Source organism: Mastomys coucha, unplaced genomic scaffold (genome assembly GCF_008632895.1).
Source record: "Mastomys coucha isolate ucsf_1 unplaced genomic scaffold, UCSF_Mcou_1 pScaffold15, whole genome shotgun sequence".
Classification (NCBI taxonomy): Eukaryota; Metazoa; Chordata; class Mammalia; order Rodentia; family Muridae; genus Mastomys; species Mastomys coucha.
In genome coordinates, this window is record NW_022196897.1 from 40,202,269 (window position 1) to 40,216,163 (window position 13,895).

Sequence of the window (13,895 nt, forward strand, 5' to 3'; positions counted from 1 at the left end):
TTTGACTGTAGAAACAAATTCCAGCCTTCCCATCCAGACAGGCAGCTCTCTGGGTGGGCGGATTCTGTGAATCAGGATATATGTCCAGGAACCCCAAATAAAATACATACCTTTGTGGGTTAGCAACGCCTCACCTGGTCTGAACTGTTTTCTGCTCCTGTTCATTAGAGTAGAATATGCAAGCATTCCTGATCTACTCGCTTGTATCAACAGATTACTTGCCATTAATTTGAGACAATATTTCAGAAATACAGATTGCATTTGTTGAGAATTTAAAGTCTGATTTTTTTTTTTTTTTAAATAGTCTCTTTAGAAATGTTAGAAGTGGAGCCTGGAGAGTTAGTTTATTGGCTAAGAGTGCTTGCCATTCTTGCAGGTTCCTGAGCTTGGTTCCCGGCACCCACATAATGGATCACCATCATCTGTAACTCCAGTTCCAAGAGATCTGACACTCTCTGTTACCACCAAAAGCACCAGAGCGGAATGTGGTACACACGCATATATACAGGTAAAACGCTTATATACATAAGATAATAATAATAAAGTCTAAACAAAAAGAAGTGTGTGTGCTGGGGGAGAGAGAGCAAGTGAGATGTACCTACTGGAGGTAAGGGTGCTTGTCCCTAAGCTGGATGACTTGGGTCTATCTCGGTAACCCATGTGGCAGGCAGATAGAGAACCAAGTTCAGTAAGCTGTCCTCTGATCTCTACATGGTCTTGAACACGCAGACACACAAAATAATAAACATTAATCAAAATTTTAAAAATCATTTAAAAAAGTTAAAAGTTGTATCTGTAGCTGTCTATGCCTGCCCTTGCTCTGAATATGGACATAGAGACTTATAATTGGGCACTATATACATCGTGCTTTGGGCGTTATAGCTGGGCAGATAGATTCTCGGTTATTCTTTTTCTTTTTCTTCTCACTCTGGTCTAGAATTTATTAAAATAGCTGTCTTCAGACACATCAGAAGAGGGCGTCAGATCTCATTACAGATGGCTGTAAGCCACCATGTGGTTCCTGGGATTTGAACTCAGGACCTCCGGAAGAGCAGTCAGTGCTCTTAATTGCTGAGCCATCTCTCCAGCCCCATTTCTTTGTTATTCTAACCTGATAATACTGGCCTGGCCTACATTCCACCAAGTGGCCCATTACCTGTCCATTGTAGTCTTGTCCTGGCACCAGCTTCTTCATCCAGTCTGGATGGCCCTCTGGGCTCCAGTTCCCACCTGTGACCCTCTCTTTCAGCCTGGAAGTCCTGCCTCAACTCTCCAGCCTAGCTACTGGCTGTTCAGCTCTTTATTTGACCAATTAGAAGGTGAGGGAGAAAAATGATTACAAAATATTTAGGTAGAATATGCTTGATAATAATGACAATACCAAAGTCCAGCCTGTAGTCAGAACTCTGCAGGCACAGAAACCAGCATTTGAATAATACGAAGATAATATTTACACAATCCACAAAAATATCACTCTGGGGGCTAAAGAGATGGCTCAGCGATTAAGAGCACTGACTGATCTTCCAAAGGTTCTGAGTTCAAATCCCAGCAACCACATGGTGGCTCACAACCATCCATAATGAGATCTAATGCCCTCTCCTGGTGTGTCTGAAGACAGCTACAGTGTACTTACATATAATAATAAATAAATATTTTAAAAAATATCACTCCAACAATAAGTAGTCTATTTAACAGGACATACTAAATATATTTTTGAGGATTTTCTCCATATGTTAGTGTCAGAAGTCTTGATAGTTATCTTTGAGGTGTTTTGCACATCTCTTATCTATCTCTATCTCTTTATCTCTATGGAAGGAGATTAGTTCTGGAGGATAGCATCTTGTGATTTTTGAAGGCTGAGAAATCACATGGTCTACCTCCACAAGTTAGAGGCCAGGGAAGCTGGTGATGGGTTCCCGTTTAAATTAGAAGCCCTAGGAGCCAATGATGTAAGTCTTGGTCCAGGTTCAAAGACCGGAAAGAGGAGCACCAGTTCCTGAAAGCAGTAAAAGGTGATGTCCCCAGCAGAGCAGAGAATAAATTTTCCATTCCCCCATCTTTCTCTCCTATTCATGACCTCAGCAGGAAGGGTGCTGCCCTTCTGCAGTGGTGAAGTTGATTTGTTTCACTAAGACTATTGAATAAAATACATACTCTCAGAAATATTATTTCTTTTTTTATCAGCTTTCTGGGCATCATTTAGTCCAGTCTACTTAATTAAAACAAACATAACAGCAACCATCATAAGTATGAAGGCATGAAGAGAAAGTACTGATGTCCATAAATGTCGAGGATTATGATGATGGCAGTGATGCATAGCCACACTGACTCTTTTCCGTGTTCTTTCTCTGAACAGTACAGATCTATTGAAATCTCATCCAGCCTTGTAAGAAAGGCACCAATGCCTTTATGACTTTCTTAGACGATGAAATAAAGGCACAGAAAAGTTAAGTAAGTATCCAAAGATCACACTCCTTGCAGGCACAGCAGCAGGGGACATGAGCCCAGTATTCATAACTACTAAGGAAAAGTTGTGGCTCTTGACTCTCCCATTAGGATGCAAATTTGCTTTCTTAAGATAGCCCAGGTTTGGAGAGATGAGCACTGGCAACTCTTCCAAAAGACCTGGGTTCAATTCCCAACCTCCAGGCAGATCACATCTGTCTGTAGCTCTAGGTCTAGGGAATCCTGACACCCTCACATACACAGGCAGGCAAAACACTGATTAATGCCTTTGAAATAAAATAAACAAAACAAAATAAGATGACACTTATTTTAGGCAGGCCCAAGCTGCATTGTACCTACACCTTCTCCGGCTCCATCTCCCAGCTCAGAGAGATTCTGGTCCTAGGCAGAACTCAAGGAATGGGTAGCTTTAATCAAAAGTTCTCCGAGCCATACTACATGCCCTTGGAATCTACAGCTGAAGGGCAGCTGGCTAAAGTCCTGTATAACAGTGACATTTCCAAGCATTCGTAACAGCTAGTTAAGTTCAGAGGGACAGAGTTGAGGCGAATATTCTCGGTGAAACACTTGGTGCAAGTCTGCTTTGGAAGAAGGATGGGTGCAGTCAAAGATCAGCCTCATGCAAAATAGTTATTTGTGTAAATTGTCTTCCTTACTAGATTTGAAAGCATTGCAGAACTGAGATGCTCAGCCGATGGAATTGTATCTCCTGTCATAGGTCTTTGACAGTTATTTGCTTTGAATTGTCTATTTTGGATTGCATTCTTGTAAAAACTCACACATGCTATAAATCCCACATTTGCTTATAACACATTCAATCAGATCGAAGACCATGCAACCTAGACGGTGAAGAACCCGTACCACGCCTCTACCTTTAGTTCGTGAAGTTGGGCATTGCCAATACCCGGGGTGGGTGGTGGGGAGGGTCTCCTATTCAACTAGATTCTTTCGCAGAGTTACACTCTTCTGAAACTTAAATCACGAGTTTCATGATTGACTGGAGTCGTTCATTCATTCTTCAAACGTGCTGAAGGGTCAGGTTTAACGCAGGCGAGGCAGGTCTTCAAACTGTCGGAGCGAGGGAGGTCAAGACAAAAGTGACAAAAGCCACCTCTCACGGAGCGACCAGCTTGTTCTTGCTGCAAGCACCCCCCCCAACCACAGAGCGGCCCTCCAGGAGCGCGCGCGGTTTCTGCGCGTGGCCGGTTTGGGCCGAAACTACGCGTCCCGGCAGTCCGCGGGGCGGGTGGGCGGAGCCGGGCCGGGGGCGGGGGCCGAAAGGGGGCATTGTGTCGGCCAGCCGTGCGCGATCGTCCGCTCGCCGTGGGGCCGGGGCTCAGGTGTCAGCGCCGCTGCGGCCCGGGCGAGAGACGGACGAGAAGGAGCGAGCGCTCAAGCGGCCGCGGGCACCGGCGAGGGCGGCGGGAGCACCATGCTGATCGGCGCCCAGCGCCCTGCAGACCCCTCGCGAGGCAGAGAGGCCGGGGCGGCGCCGAGGCGGCGGGGAGCATGAGGGCGGCCGGGGACCGGCTGGGTTCTGAGCTCTGCTAGGGAGCAGCGTGCGCCGAGCACTAACCGGGACGCGGCGGAGGGCGGGAGCCGAGCGCCCGGGGCTGTGGGCATTTAGGAGGCGGACGCAAGGGGCCCGGAGCCAGCCGGGGCTCCGGCACGCAGCCGACATGGGCAACGCGGGGAGCATGGACTCGCAGCAGACCGATTTCAAGGCGCACAACGTGCCATTGAAGCTGCCGATGCCCGAGCCAGGTGAACTGGAGGAGCGCTTTGCCATCGTGCTGGTGAGTAACGCTGCGGCCGGGCGCGGGGACCCTTGTGGGGCTGGCGGCGCAGATGACCCGGCTCCTCGGGTCCCGAGGGCGAGGCTCACACCTTCCCCATTGTGGGCTCCCAGCCTCGCTTCTCTCCGCCTCTCTTCTTGCGCTCTCCAGGGGTCCTCGGATGGGGAGAGGAGCTCGGGCCGGGCTACCCCGCCGGCCACGAACCCATTGTCTGGCGGGAGCGGCACCTCGCAGCGCGTGTGCCGGGAGGTGCAGCGTGGGTGTGAAGGGAAGGTAGCTGGCCGGGGAGGAGTGAGGGACGGGCCGCTAAAGCTTTTTGTTTAAAGAATGAAAAGCAACCAGCCGACCCCGACCCTCTACGTAGCATCCCCTGGACGCCCAGCTTTAGGCCTGCAGGGTCTGCTGCAGACGCGCGCAGGTGGCTGGACGCAGGCGCCGCGCCCGCACTCGGTCGGCCGAACTTGGAGGGTGGACCTCGCGGCTGGGCAGATGGACAGCTCCCCAGAAAGAGAAAGAAGAGGCCCGCAGCTGAGTGGCGCCGGGGTCCTTCCGCGAGGGGGAGGCATCTGAAACCCAGACTGGGGGGAGAAGCGCCCCGGGCGGGGGAGAACCTCAGTGTGTTCCCTTTGGTCTTAAATCTTAAACCACAAAAATGTGCAGTTTGGCTGGGACGTGTTAAGAGCCGTCCTGACTTCACGGGCGACCCCAGTTCCTTCAGTTGAGTCCATGACTCCCTCCCGCATTCCGCATCTCTCAGCCTTCCCGTTCCAGCTTCTCAATCAAAGACTGGAATCCTCTCTCTCTCTCTCTCCCTTTCCTTTTGGGACTAAGTTTCTGGGCCTTTCCCAACCGGGAGTCTGCCTTGCTGTGAGCTCAAACGGGTGTGACGCCTTTTCCCTTGCCCCAGAGAGCGTCCCAAGTGCAGTTGGTTCCTGGATTCTCAAGTTTTAAGATCCCACCTTCTCTTAAGGGGATGTTGGGAAGGAAATGAGGGTGGGGGTGGAGGGGGGGCGGACGCCTGGCTCCAAGACTTAACACTCTGCTTCCCTTTTTCTAAATCCATGCAAGACAAGGCAGCCCGAGCCAGAGGAACTTGTGATGGAGCTGCCAACTCCTGTGTCTACCTGAGAGAATTTTGGCATGTAATTTAAGAACTTTGGGAGAGGTCTCAAGCCCTAGATCAGAAGTTGGTTTTCTGAGATTTGAACGTTGAGTGGGACATTGAAGCTGCCTTTGAAAGGGGGTTGCTTTGGTACTGAGAACGTGTTCTGTCTGGATGGCAGGTCGGCTCTGTGTGATCAGGGAGCACAGAGGCTGCAGCAGCTCTTTGCAGCCCCTTTAGGCCCCCTGGAAATTGCTGTGAACATGGTGGTGGTGGTGGTCGGGGCGGGGGGAAGTAGTGGCTGCCTGTTTTGCTTTGCATCGCCTGTGATCTCCCACAGCTGCTCCCACGTTATGCAAGTTGGGACGCTGTGAAATGAGACAGGCCAAGCTTAATTACTTCTCAAGGCAGTCTGGTGCACACTTGACCGCCTTTCCAGAGACAAATGGGGTTTCTTGAAAACAACAACAACAACAAAACCCAAAAACCTGCTCCTGACAGACATAGCTGCAACTTTCTGGCTCTGGGTTTTCTGTTTTTACCCTTCATAGTGTGGTGTTATCTGTGTGTGTGTGTGTGTGTGTGTGTGTGTGTGTGTGTGTGTGTGTGTGTGTGTGTGAGAGAGAGAGAGAGAGGGAGGGAGGGAGGGAGGGAGGGAGGGAACTTGGTCAGCCAGTGACACAGGGAGGTTGCCGCAGCCATGCTAATAACAATAATACAATTAAGTTCTACTCAGCTGGGAGAGCATTTTTTGCATGAGCTTTCAGTTCCTCTGCTGATTAATAACACATGGTATGAATTAATCTTTAGGAAAATAATACCCCTTCATTAAAATGGTGGATTTGTGCTCCCATTGAGTCTAGCAGGTCACAAAGTGAGTCTGTAGGTTTTTATGACTGTAAATCCCGGGCTCCTTGGGGTGTCCGGTGTCTGTTGTGGCTACTTTCACTCCACGAGTGGCTGTATGCAATTGTTGTGCAAGCTGTTTAAGAGTATACCGAGTTTCTCAAACAAAAAACAAAAACACAATACATACTGACCTTTTTGAGTAGCTACAAGGCGTTTGGCATCCTTGTGTGAGGGATTCACTGTTGCTGTTTTGTCCTCATCTGAGCTCTACTTGCTATTATTGCCTGAAACAATTTAAAAGAAACCCTCCCAGCTAGTTAGTCACCCTGCTGATTCCTCCTGTGCTTTCTCCCTCAGGCTGTTTACAAAGTGTTTTCTACTTTGGTCTTCTTTCATTGCTGGAGGCATCAGGAGTATGTAATTTTGGAGATTAATCTTGAAAGACAAGATTTAGGAGGGAGATTTTGTTAGATAGCCTTCTTATACACACGTACACACAGACACACACCGGTGTGCCTCCGTGTGTGTGTGTGTGTGTGTGTGTGTGTGTGTGTGTGTGTGTGTGTGAGAGAGAGAGAGAGAGAGACTTTTTTTCCCATTCTTGAGGAATGATAATCAGGTTGGCATTGTAATTGTCAGGTCCTTTTTCGCCTTTGCCTTGCTCTGTACCCAGGCTGGCCTCAAACTTGTTACCTTAGCCTCCTGAGTGCTGAGCTTATAGATGCGTGTGCCACCACACCAGATCTAGTTCATTTTCTTATATAATAAAGACCACAGGGGATTTTCGGAGGAAAACTAGATTTATACTGTGCAGAAAAGTGTACAAATGCCTCATTGTAAGTATGACTTACATAAATAATTAACAAGCTGTTTCAGGCTAGGAAAACAATTCCTCCCAACCTCCAGATCTAGAATATTTAAAGCCTTTGGTAGAGTGAATAAAAATGGAAGTGACAGGAGTCCATCTTATTTCACCTAACGACCTTTCCCCGAGCAGTTCAGATGGGATAAGTCGTCTACATCTAAGAAACTATTGTATGTGAATGGGAAGGAGAGAGAAGAGGACACAAACCAACCACTGCATTAAGATCAGAAGAGCCGAATTTTAAAACTTCCCATAAATAACTAATTTTGAAGTTTGGATTCACATTAAGCATTTAATTCTTGTAAAAAAGTATCTCCCTCTCTGGGCTTTTATTCAGGACTGCTATAACAGTAGTTGCAAACTTACCACATTTAAAGAAAAGGACTTTATACAATATTTATTTGAACTGTTGTATATCTGTATCTACCTTTCTGGTAGATATTAGTTGGAATGTATCTTCATGTGTGTTGTTTATATAGGATTCAACACCTTCGATCGATGTTTCTGTTAGACTCTTCAGTGCAAGTGTCTTTTTTGTTTTTTTGAGACAGGGTTTCTCTGTATAGCCCTGGCTGGAACTCACTGTAGACCAGCCTGGCCTCGAACTCATAAATCCACTTGCCTCCACCTCCCAAGTGCTGGGATTAAAGGCATGCACCACCACTGCCTGGCAGTGCAAGTGTCTTAAGTTATCAGCTATCTAATTCAGTCTTTGGTGTGTGTGTGTGTGTGTGTGTGTGTGTGTGTGTATAGCATCAGACTGTCTTACTTAATCTAACACATTTATGATTACATGTTCATGTGGCTTTTTGTTGCATTTATTCAGCATTGTCTAGTCCTTGGGCGTCATACACAAGCAAGTCCTTTATCCTACATATTCAAATATGGTGATGTGAAAGCCACTCTTAGTGGGTGTTGGTTGCAGTGGTGGTCTTCAATCCAAGAATACCTCTTTTCCACTAGTACCCTGTAATATTGTTTGTTTTCAACTGTCAGTCACTGTTTACAAATGTAGAATATAAGTCATCTGGCACCTTTGTTGAGGCACTCATCGCTATTTTAAGGATTCTTTGAACATCAGGGAAAAGAATGATTTGAGTCCTCTGACATAGTTGCCTGAATTTCCCTAATATCACACAGCTCTGTGAGCAGATATCACAAGAAAGAGGATGCAGTAATGGTTTAGGGGAATCTGTTGAAACTGGGGACTGACTGCTTTAGTTTCAGATTCATTTGAGTCAGTTTTGTTTCCTTCTTTTTTTCTCCTGAGAGTGGTTTAGTCACTTAGGTCAGGAAGGAGTTGGGAGCACTCTTGAATGCTGTTGATAGCCTTACTGCAGAGCACAGACAGCACCAGAGCTGTGTAAATACGGATTGCTTGAATCGCTGGGGTTTGGATGTCTTCCTCTTTCCATTAGGATTTCTCAGATCAGCAGCTGGGGCGAAAAGGGCCTGAGAATAGCTGTGAACACAAAAACAAAAGCAAGAACAAACCTAGAACCTGCTAAGTGCAAGCTTCAGCCTGTAGACCGTTGGCAGTAGGTCTCCAGCAATGACCATGCGTTTGAGGCTGCCCTGTAGGTACCTGGCATCTGCTCCCCTCTTGTATGTCCAGGCATGGAGATAAAACCTTAATTGGGCCAACAGTGTATTCCTCAGCTTTTCTTCCATCGTGCTTGGAAAACGTAGGTTTTAGCAAACCAGAGGGAAGAGCCAACTGTCACTTGGCTCTTCCTTCTGTGAAGGGGCTGGACAAGGTCTGCTTGCTATAGTTTAGTTGGATCTCCCACTTTAAGGGAGGTAGCTGGGTGGGGTCTGTAGAACAGATGGGTGGGTGTGGGTGGGAGTGTCATGGCCATCTCTCACTCCTGCTTGTTTTCTCACATCTTTTCCCCTGTGAGGGAAAGAGAGTGTGGAAGAGGGCAGAGCATTGCCAGTTTGAAACATTACAGTTTCACCCTGGGCAGCATCTCCCTGGCACTGTGCCCCTTCTCCCTACAACGGACATGGTTGTTTTGAGCTATTCCTACCATCATTATGAGCATATATGCCTTTTCCATAATGGATGTGTGAGATAGCAGTTGACCAAAGGTTGTCAATGAGTGGGAATGTTTGGAGCCTCTGACAGACTTTCAGCAATGGAAATTGTGTGGATGACACTAAATCCTCAAGGGAGAATTTGTTTTGCGGTGGCCCCATTATCTAGCAAAAAGCATTGTCCTAGGAAGCAGGAGTACTACTTTCTGGAGTTATTCCTTACACCAGTTTGGATACAGTCCCTGGTTCTCCTCATTTGTGAATAGCAATTAAGTTTGGGACAGAATTTAAAACAGTCGAAGCAAGTTACATCACTTTGAAGGAGTGGAACATAGCACCTTGTGGTCCGCTGTCCCATTGAGGACAGCCTGGACTCTACAGTTAAGACTCTGTGTCAAAAACAAAGAGCAGAACAAAACAAACAACAATAACAAAACCACTGTATGGTCTGAAGAGTAAATTTCTCTGGATCAGTGACCAAAATTCAGGTGAGACTATGGGGAAATGTTCCAAGGTTTAGAGTTTTCAAAAAAATTGAGAATGACTTCCTTACTGAGATTGTGTAGACAATGTCGTGTGAAAGATGCTCTAACAGGAAGACCCTTCCCCACCCCACGTTACAGCCGGTGGGGGTGGGTTCACATTCAAGCAGTTGCCTTGGAAGATGCTTCTCTTGAGGTAGATATCACCTGCAGATTGTACACACAGAACTCCAAACCCCAAGAGCTGGGGAAGAGCTCCTTGAAAGTCCCTCTTGGGCTCAAAGAAGGAAAAATGCTTGGATCCACGTTTCCTGTGGAAATTCATTGCTTTAGAGGAAGTGTTGCCTGCAAGACTTAGACAGCACAGGTGTCAGGAAGCAGGAAGCACAGGCCTGGGATTTTAGCTTGGTGATGGAGTTTTTGCTTAGGATGCATGAAGCCCTGGGTTTGATGCTCAGCATTGCCTAAGGGCACAGTTGTCCGTTCTTGTAATATCAGCGCTGGGGATGAAGATGCAGGAGGACTAGAAGGTCAGGGTCATCCTTGTCTTTTATATAAAGTTAGAAGGCAACCTGGGAATATGAGCCCCTGTCTTGTAAACAAAACATCCCTTTATCCCCACCCTTAAAACCAACCCAAACAAAACCAAAACCTGAGCACAGATTATATAGATGTGGATATCCTTTGTGGAAGACACTGGTACCTGGAATTCTTTTAGGAACAAAGTAGGAAGCTGTCAAAGAACACAGTGGATGACCTTAAGAGGGAAGGTGGGGTCAAGGTCTGGATGCTCAGCAGAGGTCCTCTGATAGAATGGATTTCATGGAGTCCCACACTTCAGGGCAGCAGGCGCTGTGCCCCCAGGCTTTGGACTCATGATCTGTGGAGAGTCTTCACCATCATCTTGGTTTTCACCTACTTGAACAGTAGAGGTGGAGAGAGCTCATGCCTTGGAGAGTCTTCTCATATTGTAGGGAGATCTTCCTGTCTCCTACACAGTCACCCTATGCTCCTAGACCAGGAACAAAACACCAAGCACCACGCTATTTTCCAGGGATGAGCTGGCAGCTGGGGTACTTCATGGTGGACTGATTCACTTAAGAAATGTTGTTAGGGGGTCAGAAGGCTGGGAGTCCTTATGTATGGAAACATCAAGTCTGTACATGGGAATAACATGGTTTTTGAAGTTTATAGATTAAGTGTATTTTCTCTTTATCCTCACAGGAAAAATAAAAGCGGTGTGCAGCTCTTAGCGCTCCCAGATGGACCCTTTAAGGAGCATGAATTTTGTTTTTCTAGAACAAACTGAAATTTCCATTGGTCACATCATGGGTCTTCCTGTGTGGTCTGTCACTGATTTAGTGACTTAGCTCTGTTGGATTTCTGAGTTCCTGTATCCATTGTCACTGAAGCCTAGGTAGACAGATCCTGCATTCTCTGGTGCAGTAGTCAGTTCAAGACAATCCTGCACTATATGAGGCCTTGTCAGTGCAATGGCAGGGGTGGGGGTGGGAGTAGGTGGGCAGGCCGATGTTGCCCATGTCCTGGTTATCCTAAAAACCTATTTATTGGCTCACATTTTTGTCCAGTATGTGTTCTGAGGACCCTAAGGTGTGAGTAACATCTGAAAATGGTGGCTCTCAGTGGGCTCAGGTCTACATTGTATGTTTGCTCAGGAATTTTAGCAGCTTTTCCTCATCTTTCTTTTGTTTCCCCTAGAAGTTTCATGGAAACTTCTTATTTAAGGTTAAAGGGGACTTGATAAGTTGAAGTACTAGTTTAGAAACCTGTCTGTGTTGATGCCTCTCTGGAGGCCTCACAGGTATTTGTGTTGGTGGCTGGAGAGATGCCTTAGCAGTTAAGAACACGTTCTCTTGCAGAGGACCACAGTTTGATGGCTGTGGGGAGCTTTAGCTCCAGGGGACCAACACCTCCTGAACTCTAGACACCTGTACTCACACATGGGCAAACATATATATGCTAATATAAGTTAAAAAAAACTTATGTCTATTATGTATAATAAATATGTGAAAATAAACATAATTTAAAAGTGCTGATGTGTAAGTCTCACTTGTAATCATTCCGGTGAATTTGTGTGTGAGTTGACTGACATCAGGGTTTTTTAAGAGTCCTGTGGGATCTGACAGCATCACTCCGCCTAAAGGTTACAATGCTTAAGGAGTGTTTCATTTGATTCTTCTGACTGGAAATGAGTGTTTTAGGAAAGCATTAGGCAATGTTAAGGGATAAAACAAAACAACAACAAAAACAACCCTAAAGATAAATATTTGATTCAACTCAAAGCAGGAAGATGCAAATAACTAGAAGATTAGAATAAAAACCTGTTGCATGGTGGAATCATTAACTTCAGAAACAGCTGTGAGATGACCAGAAAGGACACTTGCAGAGGCTGTCAACCCCATGGTGTAGGGTGGAGCAGTGACTCTGAGTGACTTCTGGAGTGGAGGGAGGTATCCATTTGCGGCAGCCTTGCTTGAGCCTCTCTTCTCCAGTGTAATTGTTGTTGGTTCAATGCAGGCCATTTGCTTTGATCTCTGGCTTTACCACTTACAAAGACTTGATGAGCTTGGCTTCCCGGAGTGAAATTCAAATACACTTGTGAAATGTAAACAACATTCATTTATTAAGAATCCTATAATCAAGGCAAATTGGCATGCTTATATAAGCAATTAGCTTTGAGAATAGAAAGATAAATAGGATGCTAGGTCAAGAATGAGCTGATTGTTCTCAGTGTTAGAGTCTAGTTATCCCTTTATGAGTTATAGCGTAAGCAAATAGACATTCCTCTTATTCATAATTGTTCACATTTGTGGTTTTAGTTTGGAGGGCAGCATATGCACTGTTTCTGAAATCGGGAGGACAGAAGCCATTATTGTCTCGTTTTCCTCTAAAAATATAATTCTTCCAAGGAAATGTATATGGGTGATTTTTTTTTTTTGACAAGATAAAACATTCCAGTAATTGAGAACTGAGTAAAGGAAGGTCTAGATTTGGATGGGACCATTAAAGGGTCATAATTTTGTTGTTGTTCGGAAAGTAGACAAGATGACTTTGACAATAGCAGAACAACTGGAAACAATTTCCCTCCCTCTCCTGCCTCACCCACAGTCCTTCCCTCTCTGGAGATCCTGTAGCTCAGGCTGCCCTCAAACTGACTATATAGACAATGATAAACTTCTATTGCCACCTCCAGAGTGTTGGGATTTACATCACTCAACCAATGGAGCCACACTGCAGCCTTATTTACTCCATGAGACCCTGTTGCTTCCTTTTCCTATAGAAGGAAGCATTATGGTAACCAGTGGTAGAGGTTGGCTATTGGATGGTCCTGTTTGCCTTATGGAAGCACTCATGTTGTCCAGCGAGGCCAACACTACCAAACATCTCATGTATGAACTCTAGGGGAACCAAAACGGCAGAGTAGGGAGCCTGGTGAGCAGCTTTTTGGGTTAGTTGCCTTTGTGGCTCTTTCAGCTTCTGGTATGCTCAGTGCTGCTAATGTATTGAGAGACCTTTCTCCTTTAGGTCACACTGTCCTGATGAGTAGGTATTTGCTATTTCCATGGACTTCTTTCCTTCTGGTTGACCTGGGAAGCAGTGCAGCCCTGATGTGTTGGGAGCAAGGTGCCATGAACTTGTCTGCTGCCCACTAATCAGACCTTCCAGGTATAAACCTGGAGCACTGATTGCTGCTTGGCCTTCTGGTGGTACTACCTAGCAGAGACAGCCGGGCCTGAGCAGGAACACCAGGAACACCAGGAGAAGGTCTCAGCTGTGCCTCTCTCAGGGAAGTGAAGATCAACGAAGACTCAAGACCCCCAAGCATTGCACAGCTAGCTGTACCAGCAAGCCAAGCTCAGCCTCAGTCACTGTCTGTCCTTTTTATACCCTCCAAACATCATGTGTCCTCCACGGGTCTTGCCTCAGTATGTACGTCTGTCGAGGCTGACATCACTCTGCCAGTTAGCCCAGATCTGCAGATGTGCTGCGAAAAACTGCAGCACACCACCAGAAGGTTTTTTTTTTTGGTGCGTTTCTCTCAATGGAGTCCCAGCAAATGCAGCTCATCTGTGCAATGTAAGACAGACCAATACTTGCATGTGGTTATCAAAGAATCCTCCATCATGTGTCATTTTACTTGCTTACTTTAGCAGAACATCCTCTCTCCTGTGTCTGCTTCAGCTAAACGTTCCTTCAGGAGTCTGCCTTAGCCTTTCACCTGTGTCCACTTCAGCTAACCCAAAAAGCTGCAGCAAAGCACCATCCAACTGACTCTC

General features: G+C 46.3%; 1 protein-coding gene across 5 annotated transcripts in view; it reads left to right on the forward strand.

Annotated features, from left to right (window-relative positions):
• Positions 1-4,145: 4,145 nt before the first annotated feature.
• Fmnl2 (formin like 2) overlaps positions 4,146-13,895 on the forward strand; it is a 278,405-nt gene continuing 268,655 nt past the window's right edge. For all 5 annotated transcript variants that reach the window (XM_031370266.1, XM_031370269.1, XM_031370265.1 and 2 more), the window contains exon 1: positions 4,146-4,262. In XM_031370266.1, coding sequence (XP_031226126.1) covers positions 4,146-4,262 — 117 coding nt within the window. The remainder of the gene's footprint in view (positions 4,263-13,895) is intronic.